This window comes from Carassius carassius, chromosome 7 (assembly GCF_963082965.1).
Source record: "Carassius carassius chromosome 7, fCarCar2.1, whole genome shotgun sequence".
Lineage (NCBI taxonomy): Eukaryota > Metazoa > Chordata > Actinopteri > Cypriniformes > Cyprinidae > Carassius > Carassius carassius.
Window position 1 is genome coordinate 4,221,070 of NC_081761.1, and position 24,164 is coordinate 4,245,233.

Sequence of the window (24,164 nt, forward strand, 5' to 3'; positions counted from 1 at the left end):
GTTTACGTTTTAATTTAAGGCACAATCAGCATGTGCACTTTGAATTGTGGATTAAAGGCAAGGGGAAAATGTAAATGCATACATGGGTGACCAGAACAACTTCATAAAGGTAGATTGTTCGATTTTTAAGGACATACAAAGTTGAACTCATTGTAATCTTCCCCACTTACAAATGTTGGTCAGCAAAACAAAACAAAAAAAAACAAAACAAAAGAAAGTGTTAAAGTTATAAACCTAAGTGTCAACAGTGGTTGAGCAACGGATAAGCTCTCCTGTGAAAATGTTTAGGCTGTGAAAGCATGAGGCAGTGTTCTCTGTAGTGATATCTGATTCGCGAAAGAATCTTTTGAATGAACAGATTCATTTGAATGATTCTGTTGAACCGATTAACAAACCCTACCGTAAGAGATGACTTTGAGTACGAGTTTTGGTTTCGAAAAACGACCTTGACATAAACTTTTTTTTTAAATAGACACAGATTTCTCACCTGAAAGTCGGTGAATAATTTGCACAAACTGCGCCACATTGGGGATACCCTATAAAGCGTTTGTGATAAAAGGGTTTGTGATAAACAGCTAATTTAGGCTACTCTAAGAATACACGCAAATGTCCCAGTAAGACGCAGGAACCGTTGAAAAATTACTCAAAATAATTGTCGAGTCGGCTCTTTGAACTGGTTGATTGAACCAAATCTTTCGAGTGAACTGATTCGCTCAAATGAATCAGTCGTTGGTGTGTTAGTGTTCGTGACACACACACACACGCACACACACACAGGGAGTGAATGTTGAGTCCTGTAGAGCCAATGAGCTGGGACCGGATACGATATATCCTCTGGGACAACAGCTACTCTGTTCACCCCCTTCACTTCCACATGACGCCATTTACAGCATAAACCCGACCTCCTCTCCGGAAAGAAGAAAAAATAAGAGCTGAAAAACTTGAAAGCAGCACAGTGTGTGCCATGCAGCCAATCATTCGACTTGCGAGCCGCAACCCGTCTTCTTGAAAAGTCTTGAGCATTTTTTTTCAGTAAACTCCGCTGATTTTGTTGGATTCTGGAACTTATTTTCTTTTGGTGTAATTAGCGGTTTTAACAGAGTAAATTAAACTACACTGCGTTCTACTTGGAATAAAATTCTGATGTTACCGTTTCGCGCGAGTTGTGCGGAAAAGTAGCGAATACGAGGACGCGCGAGTGTTTGCCATCATCGGGATTTTTGTGAATGAATCAACAAATGAATTGAGGACTAACCAAAGAGAAATTCCTACTAGTAGGATATACTCTTCACAACACAAATAGGGGGTTGAGGTGGTGAGATCACGGTAAGTGACGTGTATTACAACTTTTTTTTAAGTGGATTTGACAGGCTTTTATTTTAGTTTCGTTTTTTGCTTATGTTTTTTAGTCGTGCATTTATATTATAGTTGTTCGTGTTCTGCATGACTTTTTCCAGTGCTCATGCATGCTCCGCGCCATTCTTGCAGCTGTGCAAATAGTTGCCATACGGATCTGTTCTCTACGTACTTACTTTGCCTTACTTTTCATTTAGTTAAATTCGCTAATCTCTATTGAAAAACGTTATCTACAGCTGCACGATTGTTTTGAAAAAACCCATTCAACGACTCCCAAAAGATTTAAAAGCTTTACACATTTTCATTTTTTTCGCAATTATTTAAAGTTGCCATTAGACATTTACAAGCATAATCAAGACTTACAGGATTTTTCGCTTTCCTTCAATAAGAACTAACACGACGTTTCATTAATTATTTTACTACTAATAATAAAAACTTTGGCTCCTGTTGCAAAGGGGAAAAATGGTTCTGTACTTTATGCCAGGTTCAACCAAGTTAAGTATTGTCATAAAGTATGCATGCTGATAACCCAGATCAGAAGTTTAAATAGCAGTGAGGAGATAAACAGATGTTTAACAGACATTTTGTTGATGGGGCCTCTCTATGGAAAGAGAGATTGTGCATTGATATGGTAATTTGGGGTAGTGTTATTTAGATTGAACTCAACTGGTCCTGAGGGTCTAGCCTGAAATATATGGTTTCATGTTTTTTTTTTTTTTACATCAACATTTATAAATGTTTTGCATGTACGTTTTTGTCATTAGAGCTCCGCCCCCGTTGATAACGTCATAATAAAATTGTGGACGTCATGTTACTCCTATGCATGCCAGCTGCTAGATATTAAAATTGGCGATTTGAAATGAAAACTTTACTATTTTACTTTAACAACAATACTATGAAAATGTGTTACAGTGAATGTAAACTTTGATATCAAAACACTATGATGGCCTAATTCACGTACCAGACCGCCATCTCTGTCTAGCCTATAGGCCTATATAAGTTGTGCAATACTTGCATTTTCTTACTTTTTAAAAATTGCATTTGCTTATGATTTTGGATCATTGCGACTAAAATAATAGCTTGTACCACAAAGCAAAGTGAAGCTGGGTGTACTTTTTATTTTTTCTAAACCATATTTTACAAATAAGTTTTAATGTGCTCTGCAAGAACTGAACAGTGGCAATGGTATTTGCAATGTTAAAATAAACACACACACAAAATCAATTATTTGTATTTCAGTACACATTGTACTTTATAATTCCCCAAAAGCTGTTTGCATAAATGTACAGATAAGTGAAACACTGTCATTTATAAGATTTGTGTATATAAGAGCACACTGGTCTCAAACATTTAATGAGGATAGATGTTGGTAGATTTTATTCTGCAAAAAGATTCGTATTTATTGTTGATCTGATAATGTTCAGCACCTGAGATACTGTAGAGAAAAAGTGAACTTGAGTCTACTAGATGTTCCATGAACTTGATAGCTGCAGGTGGCCTGCCCCATTAATGATCAGCCTTCTAGGGCTGTAGAGGTGGGAAGTAGTTGGGAGATTTGCATTAAGGAGCCTGCCTTCTGCCTTGCCTTTTTGCCTAGTTGTATGATTTACATATGGTTAGTTTATGGGATTTTACTTCCCTGTACGCCCTCGTTTAACTATCTGCCTTTCCCATAGGACTTCAGATGTGTTCAATGCCAGCCGGAGAGTTCCCACTTCAGAGTAAAGATGGAGACAAGAGCTCAAAATGGCGGCAGCGGCTCCTCTGGCTTGCTGCGAGCTTTGCGTGACACTGGCAGACCCCAGACTGGGGACTCGGAGCCTTGGGAAGGTCAGGTGCTCTCCCTGGACCAGATAAGAACCATCCGCAGCAGCAATGAGTACACAGAGGGCCCAACTGTGGCGCCTCGTCCACCGGCCTCCCAGCAGAAAACAGACTCGCAATCTTCTAGCCCGACTTCCACCAACTCCATTGAGCTCTCTGAGCATAGAAACTCCCCCAGGGTTCAACGAGCCGGACAGCAGATTCCTCAACAAGCCCCTCAGTCACCAAGGAGCGGCGTGAGCAGATCCACCAGTGGCACCAGTGAGGGGTCACACAGCACTGCCAGGGCCAGCACAGGCAGCACCTCATCGGAGCAAAGACTTTTGGGAAACGAAGGCGGGACGAGCGATCGGGTGGTGAGGGCACAGCCTAAACGTTCAGAGCTGAAGCAGGAGGAACTGAAGCCCTTGGCCCCAAGCCCGGGCCAAGCCGGCAACATCAAGCACTCGAATCGCTGCGAGGACTGCGGCCGCTGCAAGTGCGAAGGGTGCACCTGTCCTCGTACCCTGCCATCCTGTTGGATGTGCGGCCGCAGGTGCCTTTGCTCGGCGACAACAGCAATGGACTACGCCACCTGTGTCTGCTGCGTCAAGGGTCTCTTCTACCACTGCTCCAGCGACGATGAGGATGTGTGCGCGGACAAGCCCTTCTCTTGCACCCAGTCACACTGCTGCATGCGGTGGACGGCCATAAGCGTCCTGGCACTTTTCCTGCCCTGCCTGTTTTGCTACCTTCCGGCAAAGGGCTGCGTGGCATTGTGCCAGGCGTGCTACAACTGCACCAGTCGGCCAGGATGCCACTGCAAGAACAAAGGCGTTGAGAAATAAACAAGGCTTGGTTCCTGGAGTAGCACTGGGAAGATAACCTTATCTGGGACTATCTCGAGAGCAGTGGAAAAATATTCGCAAATTGTTGTAGTTTTGGCACTGTAGACCAAGAGGTGACATTGGATTGGCAAAAACTGGTTTGAAGTGGTTTGTTTGTCTGTTAGTTTTTTTTGCTTTTCTCTTATCCACGTTCTCTCTTTCTGTTTCACTCTTTAAGGGGCTGGAGTTTGTCGCAACATCCTTCCAATGTTCTTTTCATTTTAAACTGAAGTCCAGAATGTTAGCCCTATTGACATTCAGTAATATGACTGATAAAGGTGACAGACTCCTCTAACTAACTGTTTGTGAATAGTATCTGCAAAGTATGTAAATTAGCAAATGAGCTCTTTTTCCAAGAGATTTTATTTTTGTACATATAATATTTCAACTGTGAAAAGCATTGTGCCAAACCAGTGGCACCTTGACAGATCCATATATATGATGCATATATAAAATGTGTATAGGGCTCTACATTAGTTTTGAATGTTTATCAATCACTCTTTTGATATTTTGCCTTATAGAAAAGAAACCTTACACGAATTATCCCTACAACTATACTTGTAAATTGTACAGTGACCCTAAGAAAAACTTTATTTTCTAATTTCAACACATTGTTTAGTGTAAAAATATTTATTTGAAGTTTTAATTATTTTATAAAGTAATATTTATTTTGAGAGGCATCTTTATAGGCATCACCCCAACTTTGAGAAACAAAACCTCCTCTGTTGTTGCTGCAAAACAAGGGTGTCAAATCTGATGCATATGTTCACTATAAAATAGAAAATATATTAACGTTTTGAAATTAAACAATGCATTTTTCTGTGTTCTTTCTGGCCTGCTGTTGACCTTGTTTTTAGCCTTTGAGCACAAAGGCCCATTTCAGAAGATCTACTGTGTTTTCAATCGTCTTTGTTTACCCAATGGATCTTCTGTCGGGGTTGCATTTCACTTAGCGTTTATGATGAAAGCGATGATGTTCGCAGAGCTTCAGTTTCGAGGTCATCTGAAAATAAAGCAAGGAAAGTGATAGTGTACAATCGCGAATCAGCAAAATAGGTGCGTTACGGAGAGATTCTATCGATGAGATCTTCCTGCACAAAGGAGATCAAATGAAGTTTAATATAGCTCACTAGAAATGCAACATTTAGTACTGGTGACTGTTATTTCATGGATGATCTTCCTTTAACCAGGACCATTTGGAGATATGGATAGGCATAATCTCGACTGGAAAATTGCAGAACTGTGTTAGTTTGTGTTGTTCTGGTTGACCAAGAAAACTAGACAAAACTGTAGTCATGGAATAGTCACACTAAATTAAGTTATCAAGTTATGATTACCAATAATTAACACCAGTACATGGAACTCCAAATTGCTTGCCTGATAAAACCACCCAAACAAACTGATCTCAGATCAAGATAGACCCCAGTTCCTTTACAAAAAAGCCCTGATCTCGAGCCAGACCTTCAGGGGTAACTTCCAGCCTGCGCTGCCAGCAGCGGATACTGGCTGCATTTACTTCCATGGGAAACATCTGGCACTGGTTTAATCATTGAAGTATGCAAACCACTAGTTGACATCAGGAGGATCAGAGATTGTTTCTGTTGGCAAGTCGTTGTTTGCAACTCTCCCTCCAATCCTCACTTGTGTTATGGAAACTGCACTGTGGGAATATTAAGAGTAGATATGGTATATGCAAGATGCCATATCAATTCAGCTTTTGAGGAAATTTTCATTCTGAGTTGCTTGTATACATTTGTGTAAGTTGCCATCTTTAACCTTTTTGTATTAAGATACTTGATTGCTAAAACATCGCAGATAACCCCGTTTGAATTTTCACAACTTTATTTGAATATGGCATGAGAAAAATCACTTCAAAATCAAAACTAAATATGACTTTAAAGTTCTCAAATTCAGGTCCCAGATTTTACATTCCAAATAAAGTGACATACATTTGAACCAAAAGTCTAACTTGTATGTGCAAATATATGGTTAATTTCAGTTTAAGTGGTTTTCGGAGTACAAACCATCAGTTGGGAATCTTTAAAACTAAAGCAATTTAAAATGTCAAGGTCATGGCATTGATTTTTTTATACAGCAAATGTTTTTAAAATAATACATATTGATCTTGCAATGCATGCACGCCTCCTTTTGTATAGTCACAAAGTAAAAGGCCGTTACTTTTTTCCCATTTTCTTTTCTGTGACATGATATGCGCTACTGGCATCCGCACTGTTGGTTCAGCGTGTTGCCGCATGTTTGTTATTTTGCTGAGGGTTTGAGTGACAGACAGCCAGCTTTCACCCCTTGGTAGGGATGAGCCCCCTTCCCCATTTAGGCGGCAAAAGATGGAAAAACAAAACCGTCCCGATCGCTCGAGTGCGTCGTTTTCCGGCTTGCCTCCCACCCATTGTTTTAAGCTGTGAATGGCAGGGAAGCGACGGGGGGTTGGTTTGCTCAAGAAAGCCCTGCAAAGGGTTAAAGACATTACTTTAAATGACAATGGGCCAACAGTTTACCCCCACATTCGAACCCTTGTGTATTCACCATCTTTTCAATGGTCTGCAGTTATTTCACCGCCTCTTAAGCCTCTTCAACTACCTGCTTGGTATTCTCACAGGGCAACCTTTAAGTGCGAGTGTGTGTGTGTGACAGCACGCACGCGCATGTTTTCTGCTTTGCGTGCGAGTGTTTAGCAGCCGCTAAATGTGTTGTTATGGGTGCAGGCAGCACAAAAGAAGGATAGATGGGAAAAATGACACCCTTTTGAAAGAACTGCAATTGCATGCCAAGTTCAAGAGAAATAGAGAAATATAGATTTCTCCATTGAGCAGAAAAATGGGTCAGATAAAGGCTGGGAGGGTTGACCTCAATAAACAGACAACAGATGGGACGGAACTTACTTTGTCTCAAAAATTAAAACTAGTATTATATGTTCACCTAGACCGGAACATCTAGTGATTGGAATGAATTAGACCAATGGGAAGTTACTTCATTTGTCGTTGAAGACATTATGTACCCGCCTATTGATGTTTGGTATGTTTTGAAAGGGTATTGATTACTTCCATCCTCATTCTAAATTTAACAGTGTCAACGAGGACAAGCTACACAGGCAAAGAGAGATAACCCTGACTGGTTACCACAGGACTAAACAGGCAAACAAAAGTGCAAGAAAAAAAACTGATACCGTTTAAAGGTATAGTTCAGCCAAAAATGTATTTACCTTAAGAAAAAAAAAAAATCACCATCAACAGGCTGTCAAAATATGGTGCATGATATTAAAAACAACATATTCATGTTTGGAGACGAAAAAAAAACTGAAAATGGAAAAAACATTGTTAAAAAAAAAAAGTTAAGGGGAAAACCGTTCGTAAAATTTATCCTGTTGTTGAACACAAATAAATCTAAACTCTAACCAAGAAATATATATATATAATCTTTTTCATTAACACACCCTCAGTTCCGGAGAGACACCCCCATTAAGCAAGAGCAAGAGAGTCTGTAAAAAGAGAGTGCGCATTTGTGCAGAAAAAGAGTGAGAGAGAGAGAGAGAGAGTGAGAGAGAGAGTAGGCAGCAGAGCAATTGGAAAAGCCCCCAGAGCGTCTCTTTGTTGGTTTTAGCTGGGCCGCGGTGCTCATGCCCTGTTCTGAAGCCCAGATCTATTCAGTCTGCTCATCAAGGCAGAATGCTCAACAGGAAGGAAGGAAGCGGTCCTTTCTTTATACGCCCATTGTCTGACCACCGGGCTTAAGCAATCAAACAGCAATGTGCCGAGAGAGAGAGAGAGAGAGAGAGAGAGAGCAGGATGAGGTGCTTGTGGGGGCAGGGAACGAGAGCCCATGGTCTGTGTTCCATCCTGAAGTTTTTATCTGCGTCTCTGGCAGTCAGCGGCTTCCCGATTTCTTCACAGTCACAATCTGTATGCATTTTAAAACATGTTCTGATTATGATTAAAGACAACATTGGCTTTGTGCACATTTTGAACTTAGGGATGGAAACATGCTTTACACAAGTATGCAGACGTTGCACATGTTCTCAAGATAGAGGGATTCAAGTGCTTGCACCAAATGAAAGTGTTATTATTAAGCAAATTTTCTTACGTTATATCTTTTTATATATATATATATATATATATATACATACCAGGATTTGACTTAAAAAGGAAACTGACTGTAGAAGAAGACAGTTCATGCTAATGTGCGCTATAGTGCCCCTAGTGTGACGCTGAGAATGCAATGCACTCGTGTGGTCTGGCACTATATTTCATACCTTTTTGTAAAATGAAAGACAATATTAGACATTTGCGGTAAAATCAGAAATAATACAGACTTTATGAGTGTCACAATCTTACCTGTTAAATGTGATTCCTCCACTGTAAACTTATACTGCGACATTCTGCAGCATTCTCTCGCTCTCTCTTGCTACAAACTCAAACTACATTCTAAACCTCGTCCTGACATTCCTGTCAGAATGAGCCTTCAGCTTTACCCAAAGGCAGGGGAAGATTACATTTCCGAGAGAAAGAGGGATGAAATTCCATAATTGCATGGTCCTTTCTCTTCCACCCTCCTCCTGCACCTTCCCACCCTTTATCATTTCAACAACAAGCACCAGATCTTTCCATAACTTAACATGAAATAAATGAATCATGAAATGCAATAATTCATAGTTTTATTTTAAAATGGCACTATTCGGAAATTACATTATACTATTAATATTTTGACTTCAAAATAAATGCAGGCTTACGATATTAATAACCTGTGTTGCTTAATTGTGTAGAATTGACAAGTTGTTCATTTAATATTGAAATAAGTCAAAGTTTTATAATATTTTATATACAAATTCTCAGAATTTTTTATGAGTTCTGACAGTATACACTTTGAGGAGAAATATATAATTTTTCAAAGCAATTTTATCACCTGGTAGAATATAAAATAAGAACAAATAATACATTAATGTAATTTAATTTATCTAAATAAAATAAACAATGCAATTCAATACAACAGACTTACACTGAAGTCATATAGAAATCAGAATATTTTTTTGTTGAGCTGTACCAATAAGCAATCACCTAGAAACCACCCAGAACACCATAACAACCAGCATTTTAGTGGTGATTTTGCATTCACATTTTCTTGCTTAAGTGTCAACTATATTACATAATATAGTCCTCATGGGAACTTCAAGCTTTAAATTGTTCAGTTTAATCGCAATCTTAAATTCAGTTTCAAATCACGACCAGCATGTAGGTACACTGACATTCACACACACACACAGGATATGGACACGATTCAGCGACGAGAAAGCACCTAACAAGTGTGTTTCTGCAAAGCTTGTCTGCCATTTCCTGTGGAAACTAACCACACAATCCATCCACAGACAAACACGGCAATGAATAGACCACACATCGCATTGCATGCAGTGGCCCCAGAAAGTATTTGGACACTTAACATTAAAGTCACACTTAAAAAATGTCATTGCATTAGAACAAAGTTCTCTAAACAATACTTTCTGAGCCACTTTGTTCTTTGTCTCAAGGTGAATTTAAGTGCATGTGTTAAGTTCACACAAGTGAAATTTATTATGTTAATGTTTCACAACCATAGAGTGTCACAATGTGTTTTGCCTTAATTTCAAACAGTGGATCTATTGTTAAATCATTCAAAACCCGTCAAAAGCGTGCTTGTGCAATCTTTCTTCCTCTTGTTTTGATGTTATCCAATGCAAAGCCATTCACAAATTTTAAGGCTGACACGAGTGTGCAAATATTTTTTTTTTTTTGGCCACTGTATAAGCTGACTTTAAAATCACTGAGAAAGAAAAGATAAATCTGCTTTAAAATAATTGCAATGCGTTAAAAATGCATATGTGAAAACTTTAATGCTAAATCTTTTTGCAAGCAATTATTATGCATTAATGTTTCATTTTGCTTCAATCTTGTTTTCACCTAAGAAGGTTCATCTTTGCACATGCACTCACTTGCATTCATATTTCTGCACATAAAAAAAGCATGCACACACAAAGAAAACCTCAAAATGAGCATGCACGGACACATGGCCGTGCACCGGAATCATCATGAATCCAGGGCATATCAATTATCTCTCTATAAAAGAGAAAAGAGCGGAACCAGCTCAGGAAAAAGGTGAACGCTGGGACAGCGGGAGAAGAAATGAAAGAAGCCTCTTTAACTTATGTAATAGGCGTCACTGCGCATTAGGACTGTGGAGAACTTCCTAAATGAACAATCCAGCCTGAAGGCAAAAGGAAGGAGGGATGGGGAGGCTGGGGGGAGAAAAGACGGATAGAAGGGCTTGTGGTCTTGCCTTGGGGTTAATTGAGTTAGAGGACATGAAGGAGCCCTGGAAAAGGCCTGCATGGTCATTAGGGTTGGTTGGGGTACAGGACTAATTAGAGAGGAACACAGACAGTCAGAGGCTGGAAGCCCAGCAGGTTTCTGGAGAGCGGGATCACGGATTGAGGAACGTCTGGAATGAGCGAGTCGAGGAATTTTTGTTTGCTGATCTGTTTACTGGTCCTTAAAGGAGGTAATTTTTGATTGCATCTGAGAGATATGATGAAATATGAAATGTTGTTAGTGCTATTCTCTTTAATACACATTAAAAGAACTCAACTACAATGGATTAAAACCTCTCTGATCCCCTTAGAGACTGAAAACACTGAAAACAAGTCAGTGAATACTCTAGCAATGCTGTACTATACAACTCCACATGCAAAAGCTCACTTTAAATGCCCAAAGACTACCCAGAACACCTTAGGAACATGCTAAAAATCACGCAAAATACATGAGCAACACCCTAAAAACTCCATAGCAATGGACTAAAAACAATGCATGCCAATGTTCACCCGAAACAGAATGGTTAGAAACCATTCAAAACTACTCAGAAACTGAATAGAAATATGTTAAAACCACCTAGCAATATCCTAGTAACCACCAAGTACACCCTAGCAACCACATAGCAATGTGATGAAAAAAGCCCAGAATGTCCTAACAACTGCACAGCACAGAAAAACATTGCTGATATTTTCTTCAGAAAGTTTAAGCATGTCGTTCTGTATGTTGTCGGGGTATCAGAGTGAGGAGAAAGCCAGCACCTCGGCTGATGTAAACAGTGTACTGGGCGTGAAGCCACACGTCTGCTGGATGGATGAGGTTGTTAGCCAAAGTGTAATCAAAGTACAACACCAACACAACAGGAAAAGCAAATGCTACACATGACTCCAACCGCAAACACGACAAATGTTCACGAGGCCCTGCCGACCTGCAGCACGTTGACACAGTAACACATGACAAATCGCAACAAATTATATTGTGTCAATTTTATTGACACATTTCTCTGAACGTGCTAAGAGGAAACTCTTACTCACAGGTTACTCTATAATTGCTCAGGAGACTTAAACACATTTATTGTTTCATGTAAGTGTCATGAATCAGATGTTAATGTTTTGTTTTGTTTTGTTTTTGGAGGAGGGGTTGTTATCATAAAATAAATATATAGTTTTATAAAACTAGATTTGTATACATTTTCTTTTTTTTTACAATTTTATGTAATTTAATAATATTAATAATGTGCTTTATTTATTTATATATATATATATATATATATATATATATATATATATATATATATATATGTATATATATGTGTGTGTGTGTGTGTGTGTGTGTGTGTGTGTGTGTGTGTGTGTAATTTTATATAATATATTATCAAGTCTTTTTTTGTCTCTTTCACCAGATCTTTTTCTCATAGAAGGATATCACACTCAACCTTAAAGTCTAATTTTGCTATGAATTTTATCTCATTACTTCCTGAGAAATAAAATATGGATATGCAAATGCTCATTTTCATTGCATACAAAAATCTCAAATGAGCTCTCTGAACTCTGTGATTATTTAGCATTCTTTTTTTTATAATTTCAGACAACATTCAAGATTGCTCAAAATCCCACTACAGGAAATAAAAGTCACAAATGAGATTCCAAAAATCCCAGTTGTTTCTTCTAGCCAGTAATGAGGCTCAAAGGAAACTGAGGCCTTTTTGGATTCTTTGACTTTTCTCAGAATAGCATTTTCTAAGTGTTCTAAGTGCGTGCGAGTAATAAAGTCTAAGATGGGATCATTTACCGTGGGTCGTCCATACAAGAGGTGAACGACTGCAGAAGCTCACAAGACCCCAAATGACACATCGTATAATTAATGACCGACTGTAAATACCCCCTCCCAGCTGAACCCATTCACTCACTCCCAACAACCAGCCAGCGGCACACAATGGTGTCCACAAGAGCAGGACTAACAACAGCATTTAACATAAACCCTTCAACAGGAACAGAGTGCTTCAGCAAATCATTAACCAGCCCGTCTCCGTCGCGATGCTACCGGGATAGGATGTGCTCTACAGCTGGTCTGAAAGCAGTAGCCATCTCTTTTGCACACTTCTGCACTATCGACCCCCTCCCTCACCCCTGATTAGCACAGTCTCCATCTGTTTCTAAACAGCAGCGACAGTTTTTGGATCCCTTTTTCCAAGTAAAGGCGCGCCTTTTTATACATTCATTTGGGCCAGACACAATTTGACTCATTCACTGATGAACAAAGTTGTTGGTGGGGTGTCACATCTAAACCTTTTATTGCCACTTTAAAGTGTTAAAATAGTCCTGCATGGGCCTTTGTACCAACTTTTCATGTTTGTCCTTATCTTCACAAGAAAAAAAAGGGCTCTGATGTTTAAACAAGGTTGTTAAGTTTATAGGTTCAGACCCGAGAGCCAGGGCGCCAACTGCATCATAAACGACAACTTTATCTCGCACAAAAAACTTTAAATAACGCTTTTTTTCTTCTTTATGTGAGTCATGGTTGCTTAAGAATAATGATGCCCATAGGGGAAAAAAATCACACATGAGAATATCTCAAACTATTCTCAGATCCTAAAGGAACATTTCTCATTACATTATTCCTAGATCAAATGATGTGAGCTATGAATTCACATTAATTTTATAGCATTATACACCTACTTTCTCCCGACAATTATATATATATTTTTTTTAAAGAAAATAAGTATTTCTTCTTCTTCTACTGCTATTTACTATATCTCAGCAAGGCTTATTTGTTTATATAAAGTTTATCATTATCTATTATTTTGATCATTATTATTTTTGTAATTGTGTGTGTGTGTGGTTATTATTATACTTATTTTATTGTTAACCTGGGTGTAGGGAGTTAGAAAAGTAATATCACACAAAACGATGCAGTAAGATTCATGTCCGTGGTATAAATGGTTGTGGGACAAGTTAGGTACTGAATTTAATAGTTAGCTTTCAGGTGTTTTTCAAAACACTAAACAGCAATAGTAATAGTGGTACTAACTAGCACTAACTATAAACTGCAACTCGAAATACAAGCTACAAACATGAAGCTTAGCTTGCAAAAACATTTGCATGAATGCAAATCTACTAGCTATGAAATCTGTTAGGGATGTAGGACACATGCTGAGATATGCAAACACAACCTCAGAGTACGAAACCCCTCTTTCAGTTTGAGATCACTGTTCTGTCTCTACCAAGTGAGCGTAAGTCACAACGGCTGCGTACAAGTACCCTTTAAAAAGAGCCATTGAGACACGAGTTATAAACTCGAGGTACACAAACCTGCAAGCCAAACATGGTCACATAACCACCACTGTCAGAAATTACCTTTTTAAAGCAATGTTGAGTGATTTGCTCAGACTAAGAGAAGGCGTATGTTTAGTATAAAACAGGTTGTGTTAAATGTGAGTTGGGCAGCTGCGATAATGAAAATATCCTTCATCACAAGGGCAATAAAAATGGGTCAGGCCACATTTCTTTAACAAACACAGAGACAGACAGCCACCCAGTCATTCAGCGAGTAATACACACACAGATTTTCTTCCAAATGTTTCCCCATACAAAGTTACTTTCCATAAAGTATTGCACTAAGCTTTTTTTCTTAAACGGATTTCCCATGATCTAAACTAAATTCAATTAAAGCTCCATAAATCTCGGAAACTGGGATTAAACTCAAACACATGATTAATGGATCTATTTTATTAGTGGTTTCTCCGAACAGCTGTGGATCCCTCTGTCAGCCAAAGTTTAATAATTGTGTTTGCTAAGACAAGCATCGCTATTACTATTGTTCATAGGGTCAGGGATTTGAACCAGTCCCTAAGTATTATGCATTTCTGAGTATTAAACTTCAGCCTGTAACTGTCTGCAACTGAGTGTTGCATATATTGTGAAGCTTCTTGGGAAGGTGTGCTGTAACTTAAACAATAATAAAATAAAAAAATTAAGAAAAAAAAACCTTTTCCATGTCTTACGATATAAAACACCCAAGCAACCATAAAGCAGTGTGCATAAAACTGCTCAAAACACCTTAGCAGCTGCATCGCAATGCATTAAGAAATAATTCAGCAACACCTTACACCCTAACAACTGCATAGTAACACACTAATAATTACTCAAAACACCTTAGCAACACCCTAAAAACTGCATAGCAATGCACTAATAACAACTCAAAACACCTTAAAAACTGCATAGCAATTCACTGATAATCACTCAGAATGTCTTAGCAACACCCTAACAACTGCATAGCAACGCACTATTAAACACCCAGGACACCTTAGCAACACCTTAGCAAGAGCACAGCAATGCACTAAGAATAATTCAAAACATCTTAGCAACACCCTAACAGCTGAATATATAAATATAAAATATTTTCGTATCACGAAATTTCGTATTCACAATATTGTGGATTTCCTGAAATCATTCAAGAAAAAAAAATAATAATGAATAAAAATATAAGTTAAACCTCATCTTGCATCATTTTTTAATGGTTCTGACTTGACGAGAAAAAAAAAAGAAAGAAAACCCCACTCTAATGTATATGAGGGTGTAACAAAAACCAGATGCAGCAGCAGCAGGAAGAGCAGAGCAGAGCAGTCTGGGATAAGGGATTAGAGAGTGTCACACCATTCACCACTGCAAGAGAGGACCTGTTAGTGGATTGGAAACATGTCCTCATTCAATAGGTGGAAGGATACTGGGTGGAGACCGATATGTTGGGGGTATAAAACCAAGCATCAATCCAAAATCAAGCGTAACACAATTATTTACCAAACAAAAAGGTTGTATTACTATAGTGACTCTCATATGACTGTTAGTGTCTACACTTATTTCAAATCAATATGTATTTACCTTAGCAAATGGTACATCTCTGATTGCAAAACAAACACAACACACACAAAAGTGGATTAAAAATTAGATTTTAATATGAATAATAATTTTGGTGAACAGTTTTGGATACTGAATGAAATAGAAGTACATTTATTATTTCTCATGTCTGCCATGTTGAATTTTTGTTTCACCGAGCTTGTTGCAACCATGCTGAACTTGACTTTCTAATGAATGTCCGGAAGATTTTCTTTTTCTCTCTCTCTCTCTCTCTCTCTCTCTCTCTCTCTCTCTCTCTCTCTCTCTCTCTCTCTCTCTCTCTCTCATTTTTACATAAAAGGTAAATGAAGTGTGCAATGTTTGTTTGCATTTCAATGCAACTTTTAATTCAGTGTCCATTTCCTGCTGAGTTAACTTAATCTATTCAACCTGTCAGTCTAACTGTCACCCTTATTGCTTTTGTATATAATATCTAAGCAGATTAAAAAAACTAAATTAATGAATTAATTAAAATGCAGAGGTGGGTAGAGTACCCAAAAACTGTACTCAAGTAAAAGTAAAAGTACTTCTAGAAATATTTACTCAAGTAAAAGTAAAAGTACTAGTCTTGAATAGTTACTTGAGTAAGAGTAAAAGAGTATTGGATAAAAAATCTACTCAAGTACTTAGTTACTAGTTACTTTGGGTCATATATACTGAGCCTATTTTTATTTAGATATATAGATAAAATGTATGTAATGTATGTGTGCGTGTATAAATGTATATATTTCATCAGCCTTTACTCCAATTTATGTAATTTATTATAAAACCCTGTCTGTTTACTTAAGTAACAGATATAGGTGTCATGCCATAACATATTTTTAATACGGCTGACTTTATATTAAATGTGAATTTAACATTGAAAGTTAATGTGATATAAATATTGCTACTAATCTTTCATTGTTCAGAAAGAGAGCAAATAACATTTACATTATTAAAGATAGTTTTCACTGACAGTCTAGATTTCAATCACTCTCAGAAACTCCCATTAAAATCACTGAAACTGTTAACACTGTGAAATCAATATCTTAATTAAAGATTCATACACACATCTGCACTTTGTTGTTTCTGACGAGAGAATTCGCCAGAAAGAGGTATTCGGTCAGTGAGTGAGTGAAGGAAGCACCGGCATTTTAGCGATGACTCATCGGAACACCTTTGATTGGCCAATGCTTTAATAAGCTCAAAAGAATCGTGTGTGATTGGTTATAATGCGCAGCGCTGTATAAACGCATCTGTCTCTGGCTAAGCGCCAGCAAGCAATCACAGATCTGAATTTAGCAGCTGATAATATGACTCGCTTAACGTACTTGCACCAGTGTGATTGTATTCAAATTAATAAAATCTTAATCGGCTATTTTTTGTCTTTTGGAAGCTGCATTCAACTTGACTCCCCTCTGTTATAAGCCACACACGTACAACAAACTAATGTCACAGTGGTATCGTGTACTGTAATCGAATGTAGCCCAAGTTATTACCTGTTAAACAGTAGACAGCACACGCGGTGTTCATCTAATAAGGATCTCCATCGCTAGCAAATAATAACCTTTGCAGATTTCAATTCAGTGCAGTTCCAGCCACGTTTTCAACGCTCTTTCTGTTCTTAAACGTTATAACTCTGAGTGAACCGCTTCAGACGCTCAGCGCGTGCGGCAGGGAACTGAACGACTCATTCAAACTGATTCATGAACCAATTCACTCGTTTGCCAATTGGTTTGATCAAGCCTTTGAACAGAATTGACTCAAAAGAATAAATCATTCGCGAATGGGCATCGCTCATTGTCCAGAGAAAAGTAGACGGCGCGTTTGGATCAAACTGAAGCATTTATAACATTTATTGCATTAAGATAAAGTAACGAGAGGAGCGTCGCCCACAGTAACGAAGTAAAAGTACAGATTTCCCCCCAAAATTTACTCAAGAGTATAAAGTACCCATCTTTAAATATACTCCGAAAAGTATTCGTTACCCCAAAAAATTACTCAAGTAAATGTAACGAAGTAAATGTAACTCGTTACTACCCACCTCTGTTAAAATGACCGCTTAAACTATAGAAAGAGGAAAATAAATTGTAATTTAATTAAATCTGAAATTTTAATGCGAGCCAGGTTTCCTTGTTTGGCTAAATAGCACAGTCACTGATTGGCATGAAGTTACATGCAAAAAATAGAATAAAATAAAATAACAGTTTAATGTCTCAACTGTTGAGTCTATCAAAACGAGTTTCCTACCTGCATTTCTGACCTGTTGAAAGTACCTGCATCAAATTCTTTCACTCACACTCCTCAGTTATTTCCATACTACCACAAGAAATCTGGTCTTAATGAAAATGACTACATATTATGCCAGAGGCTCTACAAATCAAGCAAGCAATTAAAAAACCCTTAATGTTGATGTTGTCTGGATCTGCTAAACCTCATAATTTCATCACAGGAAACTGACACAACCCACGCACACTATAACAGCTCTTGCTGAAGGGCATGGCATTGTCTTTTCTCGTGATAGTGACAACAATTTTTTTTTTCATAAAATGTACAATCAAATTCTGATGCAATAATAGCAAAATGTAAATAGAAATGTAATTTCTATGATCCTCAGAGGTGCAATATGTGACTGATTGGACAATAAAGCCAGGACAACACACAACCATGCACAGCACAAAAAAGTGACGTTTCGAGTGGTTTCCTGTAATGTTATTATATCAAACCAGCAATTTCCGAGAGGATTTGGGGCTGCTTCTCTAGGTCCTCAGGCACCAGGGAGGTCCTGCCAATATGGTCTGCGGGGAAAGCTGGTCCGAGTATCTGCACACATGAAAACATTCCTCTGTTGATTTATTTTTAGACCTAATCTCAAACAGATTTCTACGTTGAGCAAGTCGACTGGGACCAAGAGCGGCTGCACCCAATCCGTGGAACCATGGCCCCTCTGAAAATTAATGTTATTCTGTTTTCCTTCTGGGGATTTGAATTCTGTCACTTTCCGCTCGTTTAGTGGTAAGCCAGCTAAGCCTGAAAAAGCTGTATTTTAAGGGACAAGCAAGCAAAAGATTTGTTTGTGACACTGAGAAAAGATTACTGGCATGTTGGAATGTGTAAAGTACTTTATTATTCCCACAACCCCATGAAATATCCTTTCACAGCCTAGTGTCCGATTGTTTAACACACAGGACAGTAAATTTCTTCAGACACAATAACAACATTTTAATAAAGAAAACGGTTCTTGCTTGTGCAAAATGTGCCGGTACTGTTCTAGGGTCTTCTGGGTGGTCGCTCAGGGATTCCTCACTGATCCAAGCCCACCTTCGAGCCACTGTGATATTCTGATCCTTAGATATGCCTTGGGTCCCTGCTTCAAAGAAAGGAAGTGGGACTTTTTACCTTGTTTTATCATCCTCCAAACAAAAATCGTAAAATCATCCTCTCCTTGACAAGCCACACAATTTGAGGTAGCATGCATGCCTATAGCTCAAACAGTGCAATATGAGTTATGCACAAAAGTTTAATACTTGGGGCTAAAGATTTGTTCACATAAGTTTGAGCAAGCAACATTAATAATAATTGGCAGTCAGAAGTGCTAAATACGACCCCAGCTACCCTATGTCCTTTGCCCCTCCAGGCTAACCTTGTCAGCCTCCCAGACTTGGAGGCAAAGCTGTGTCAGAACAGCACTCATGCCTCCAACTAGAGGAAATTGATCTCTCAAGTCTGTCACACAACTATGAAGGGGCCAGGGGCTCAAGTGTCAGGTTACCGGAGGCAGGTGCAAATCCACCACTGGGGCCACGAATGGCAAGTGAGGTGAGGAAGCGTGACTTTCCTGGTTAACATTCCCTGCTAAGTATCCTTAAACCTAGTCAAACCCCCTAAACCCCTACTGGTGCGGCATTTCCACTCGGTCGGCCCTGCAGAAATAAAGTCGTTAATAGTATGAAACATGGCCAACATGCCTTGGATTTCTCCAGCTCCGGTATACCTGAAGAAGGAGAAAAAAAGGACCCTCTCCTGCCAAAGGTATCGTCTGCGAAATTAGCACAGGTGCAAGGTTTCGCACAACAAAGGGCTCTTTGTGAGTAGCCATGATCATGTTTTGTGACTAAGTTTCAATTTAGGAAAGAAAATGTAATATCTTAGAGAACAAACATGGTTAGTTTGAAAAGCATGGTTGCATTATCTGGGTAGTGTTAGACTGCAGTTAACACCGGTTGTTAAGAAATAAGTCCCGGATTACAATGTCATCCGCACATTTGGGAACAGAAGCATGGACATTTCTGGAGAGAAGCCAATCCAAACAGAATTCCTTTTGCTTGGCGTTCCAGCTTGATTACTACTGAAGGTAGGGTCAGGTGGTAAGGTTTACTGCGCAAATATAGTTACACAAATGGCAAGACATTTAAAGTGCATAAGTGTGGTTCTTTCCCCGACAAATGGTGCCTGTCAGCATTAGATTTGGGCATTTAACAGGACTGTCTTTAATTTCTGTTGTTTTTACACTATGCTATGATCAATAGGCGTGCAGCTAATTCAGCCAACAAGTGGTAAGTGTTCAATGTTTCTCCGCATTGACACACATGGACCAGAGTTCCACGATGTGGCTGCTTCTAACAGCTGTCTGCAGCCAAAATAGAAAGTCCCTGTGGCGAGACAGCCCCATACGCTCAGGCTGGAAAACCTCTCAACAACATCCTGTGGTCACCTGGACACTATGACCCAGAATAAAGAACTCTTTAGAAAGTGGCCCTAGCAGCAGAGTCCTGCCTGAGGGCCCCTAAGGAGGAGAAAACCTGCTATTCGGTGCGTGGAAAATGAGGAAGGCTTTGTAAATAACATCCCTGGAATCCCTGAGCATGCTTTCTTTGGAGTGCAATCCCCCCTACCAAAAAGGCTGAAGGGGAAGAATCTGATCACAGGCAGTCTTGGGTTGTCACCTGTCTGGGAAGTCAGGGGGATGAATGAAGACTTAACAGAAAATTAAAGAGAAGGAAGAGGGAGTAAAAGAGAGAGAGAGAGTCAGAGATGGAGAGATAGAGAGAGAAAACCTCCCAGGTACTCTGGTACTTAATTACTTCTCAGAGGATAAATATTTCTTTAGTTACAGGGGTAGAGAGACAAAGAATGAAGAGCTGTTCCAGGAATGATTATCTTTCCGTTTCAGGTGTTTTTGAACATATTAAGAGCTCTCATGTTACTGCCGGATAGCTTCCAGAAAAAATAAATAAATAAATAAATAAATAAAACACACTACTGTATGTAAGTGGAGATTAGAACAACAAACTGGCCAAATGCAGATACATAGCCCTTTGAGGCTCAATTTGCAAGGAATTGCTCATCCAAAAATTTTAAATCATCCACATTGCTGAATAAAGCTTGATTCAACTGCGACAATATTTGCCTCTCTAAAAATGAAAGCATAGCGCCTGGTGGTCCTGTCTGTTTAACACCGTCACAAACCAAGTGAGCATCTATGATTAAATTTAAAGAACAACATTCTCACCGTCTGTTCATGCTAGCAGGCCCCCGTGAGGGACAGGCATTCATATGGAAACTGTATACAATTATTTACAATCCAAACCTATTCAGACTTGGGTGGAAACCATGTGTTGGCCCCCCATGGTTTAAAGCTTCCCCTTCCTGTCCACACTAATAGCCTATACATCGTAATATGTACCTCAGAGACTGTTGGCTGGGCTGTTATTGGCCTTTATGAAAGTAAAATGAACAAGGCGGATAGGAAACTATAGTGGGCTGCCGGTTTGCAGAGGTCCAACCTCATTGTGGTTTTTTTTGTGCAGGTTGGAAACATTACTCTTTGTGAGATGTTTCACGTCTTGCCATTTCATTTGTTACAGCAAAGATTGTATTTGTGATAGTCAGCAATCTTCGCAGCACGTATTAATATGTTGCATGTTTTAAAGAATATAAGACGTTTACAATTTTTGTAAATGGTGCAAGAGTTGCTGAAAAAGTCAATGCAAAGGTTTTTAGGGTAGATGTCAAGGCTTGCTAAATAGTTGCCAAGTCATTCTTGGCGGTTGCTCTTAGGTTCTATGGTGTGTGTTTTTTAGCATTTTGCAATGTACTTCATGGTGCTCCTGGTGGTTTCAATTGTGTTGAATAGGTTGCCAGAGCACTGCTAGATGGTTGCTAATAACGTGCTATGTGGTTTTTAGTGTATTGCCATGCAATTGCAAGGAGGGTTGTACACTATTCAGAAATGAATTGAGAAATGCTTTTAAAACTCCAGTTCTAATCCTAAATTGAAACTGAATTTGAATTCATGTGACAAACTGAATACAGAATTACAAATGTCATGTTTAAATGTAATTCATAAAATTCAAAGAAATCCATTCAAGTAGATATCCAAGTTTCCAAGGAGTTATAAATGACGGCATGTCAAAGAATAAAAAACTACAAAAAAGAAAAAAAGAAAAAAAAGACAATGGCCGAAGGACTATAAGAGCTATGTTAAGATTCTCCTCTCTGTGAGAGACTTTACTTTTTTTGTGCTGTGAGCTAATACAAGGTCCTCAGGGATCAGAAAGTGTGCTGAACCATCTTTACAGGACAAAAGGAATTCAGAATTATAAAAAAAATGGACCAGAGCAAACCTTTTCTCTCCTCTTCAACTCCCTGCACTTCTTTGGACGTTCCGAATCGGCTGCCCTAAAACGGGGACACCAGATGCCGGAACAAACCGGCCGCTTCATTCTCACAATGCTACAGATTGTTGGTGCCCATTGCTTCAGAAGAGAAGGAAAAGGATTGGGAGAGGGGGGCATTGGGTGGCAGAGACAGGACTCTGCCAAGTGGTAAGGCTGCCAAGTGTTGGTCTGGTGATGGGCGGAGCTTGTCACAAAAGGTGGGCAGGGACATGGTTCCAGTGTGGAGAATAATGCTGATTTTCAGAAGGCCTGTAGAGGCCATTGGTGGCATTTGGGCGCATCTTATGAATGTCCACAACAACATAGTTTCAGACTAAAGGGATGTGTAATCTTTTGCAATAACTGCTATTAGAAATGTGTTGCATGGAAGCATTACTGTTACCGATGCTCACATACTTTAGGATTTGGGATTTTAATAACTTCCTAACCCTAAGTATTGAACTTTAACTTGGGAGTAGCCACAAAAAGTAGTTGCAAGATATTTAGCCAAGTTCAGGTTCAGTACGTTAAATCACTCTCTCTTTGTACATTACAGTGATGGCGCATAACACGAAAGCTAATTCCTCTGAGTGAATCTGAAAGGTGTAAGCCCAGACCTGCTGTACAGTGGGACTTATGCAAACGGAGGTCCTGTTCTCTTCCACCCTGCCCTCCCTCCCCAGCTGCCGTTCAAACCTCTCCATGCTTAGGAAGTTACTTATTAAGAACCAGCGTCAGCATGCAGTGCCAAGCTCCTTTTTTCTACTCTGCCGCTTTGGCTTCTTTTCCCGTTTCAATACCCACTGTCGTTGTCTTGTGTTTTTTTGGGTTAGGAGGGGCGGTTGAGGGGGGAGTGCATGCCTGGAATGTTAGTAAGCGTCCTATTCACTCTAGGGGAGTGTTGTAGAGCAAAAAAGAAAATGAACGGAAAAAAGCAAGAGAGAGTTGGAGAAAGACAGAGCGAGGGAGGACAAAATGCCCACAACAGACTTGATGTTGATCGCATTAATGCATTGGAGTGCTGGGTATGGTGTAAATGATTGAAAGTGCTTCCAGAACTTTTGCCGTTGGCGTTGACAAAGCCGGCTCTGTTTCCTCCCACTGCACTGCAACCCCCTCCCCCGAATGCGCATACACACACACACAGACACACTTGATGGTTGTTTTCTCTTCAATGTTTTTTTTTCAGGAGGGAATGGATGCGGTGCACAGTGAGGGAATAGAGCCAGGGTCTGTCCGCCAGGGATCGAGCCAGGGGCCTCAGTCAGGGGAGGGTATGTTGGGGGACCTTTTTCGAGATGCTGAAGAGTGAGCAAATGAGGCATGGATGGGTCAGATGGGTTGAGAGAGGAACCGGGCTTGCCGAGAAGGAGGGGAGATTACAGGTCAGGGCAAAGAGTTGGAATAAATTAAGTTCCACCGCGGTACAGAATGGTACATTGTTAGCACCAACAGACAGACAGCGAACAAACAATCTTAGCTTTGTGTCCGGTACTGGCAGAAGGCAACCTCTCTCTTTTTCCCCTGATTTCATTCTGGATGAATCCACTTTGGGATCCCGCTATCTGTGGCTGCATTTTAGCGTTATAGAAGAACCAGCTAAACGAGGAAGAGAGAGAGTGAAAAAAATAATAATAAAAACTTTTCATTAAAGTGCAACGATCTGGATCATCAAAATTATATTTAGTATAATTATATATATCTAGTGGTGTTGGCAAAGGCAGCATCATTCTGACTGTCATATGACCAAATTAGACTCTTAACCATGAATATCAAAGGGGTTGGTTTACCCTGAAATGAATTCATCCTTATGTTGTTCCAAACCTGTATGACTTGTGTGGAAAAGAAGATATTTTGATGATTGTTGAAGTCCAAACAACTTTGGAACCCAATGGCAAAAAATATCTTCTTTTGATGTCTCAGAACATCTTTCTATCAACTCTTTTGCATGTTTTGTAAGTTTTGCACTACAAATGCATTGGAACTGTACAAAAATCAAGCACTAAATCTTAAAATACAATGCAGTGAAGTGTATTGTTAACATATCATTAGATTTGCATGGCGTATGCACGCAAACCGCAGCTTTGGTTTCTGAAAACTGAAAATGATGTAAGCTACAGCCAGTTATTGTACACTGTAATTTTTTCCATCCTCTAAAATGATAACCATCAGCGCCACAGCTGCTTTTGCATATCCTATGCAAAATGCACACCAACTGTTACGCCACGCATGTTT

At 39.3% G+C, this 24,164-nt stretch overlaps 1 protein-coding gene across 2 annotated transcripts; it reads left to right on the forward strand.

Annotated features, from left to right (window-relative positions):
• The first annotated feature begins 805 nt into the window (after nucleotides 1-805).
• On the forward strand, nucleotides 806-4,872 carry LOC132143372 (protein sprouty homolog 2-like). 2 transcript variants are annotated; one of them, XM_059553531.1, is made up of 2 exons: nucleotides 806-1,326; nucleotides 3,041-4,872. In XM_059553531.1, the coding sequence occupies exon 2, from the start codon at nucleotides 3,084-3,086 to the stop codon at nucleotides 4,005-4,007; it is 924 nt and encodes a 307-aa protein (XP_059409514.1). In that variant the 5' UTR covers nucleotides 806-1,326; nucleotides 3,041-3,083; the 3' UTR covers nucleotides 4,008-4,872. The 2 variants fall into 2 exon arrangements, with proteins under 2 accessions (XP_059409514.1, XP_059409513.1); XM_059553530.1 differs by having other exon boundaries at nucleotides 808-1,326; nucleotides 3,033-4,872.
• Nucleotides 4,873-24,164: the final 19,292 nt, after the last annotated feature.

What these genes read in the sequence shown, in the direction of transcription:
- LOC132143372 (XM_059553531.1), top strand. Translation starts at nt 3,084, where the DNA reads ATGGAGACAAGAGCTCAAAATGGCGGCAGCGGCTCCTCTGGCTTGCTG.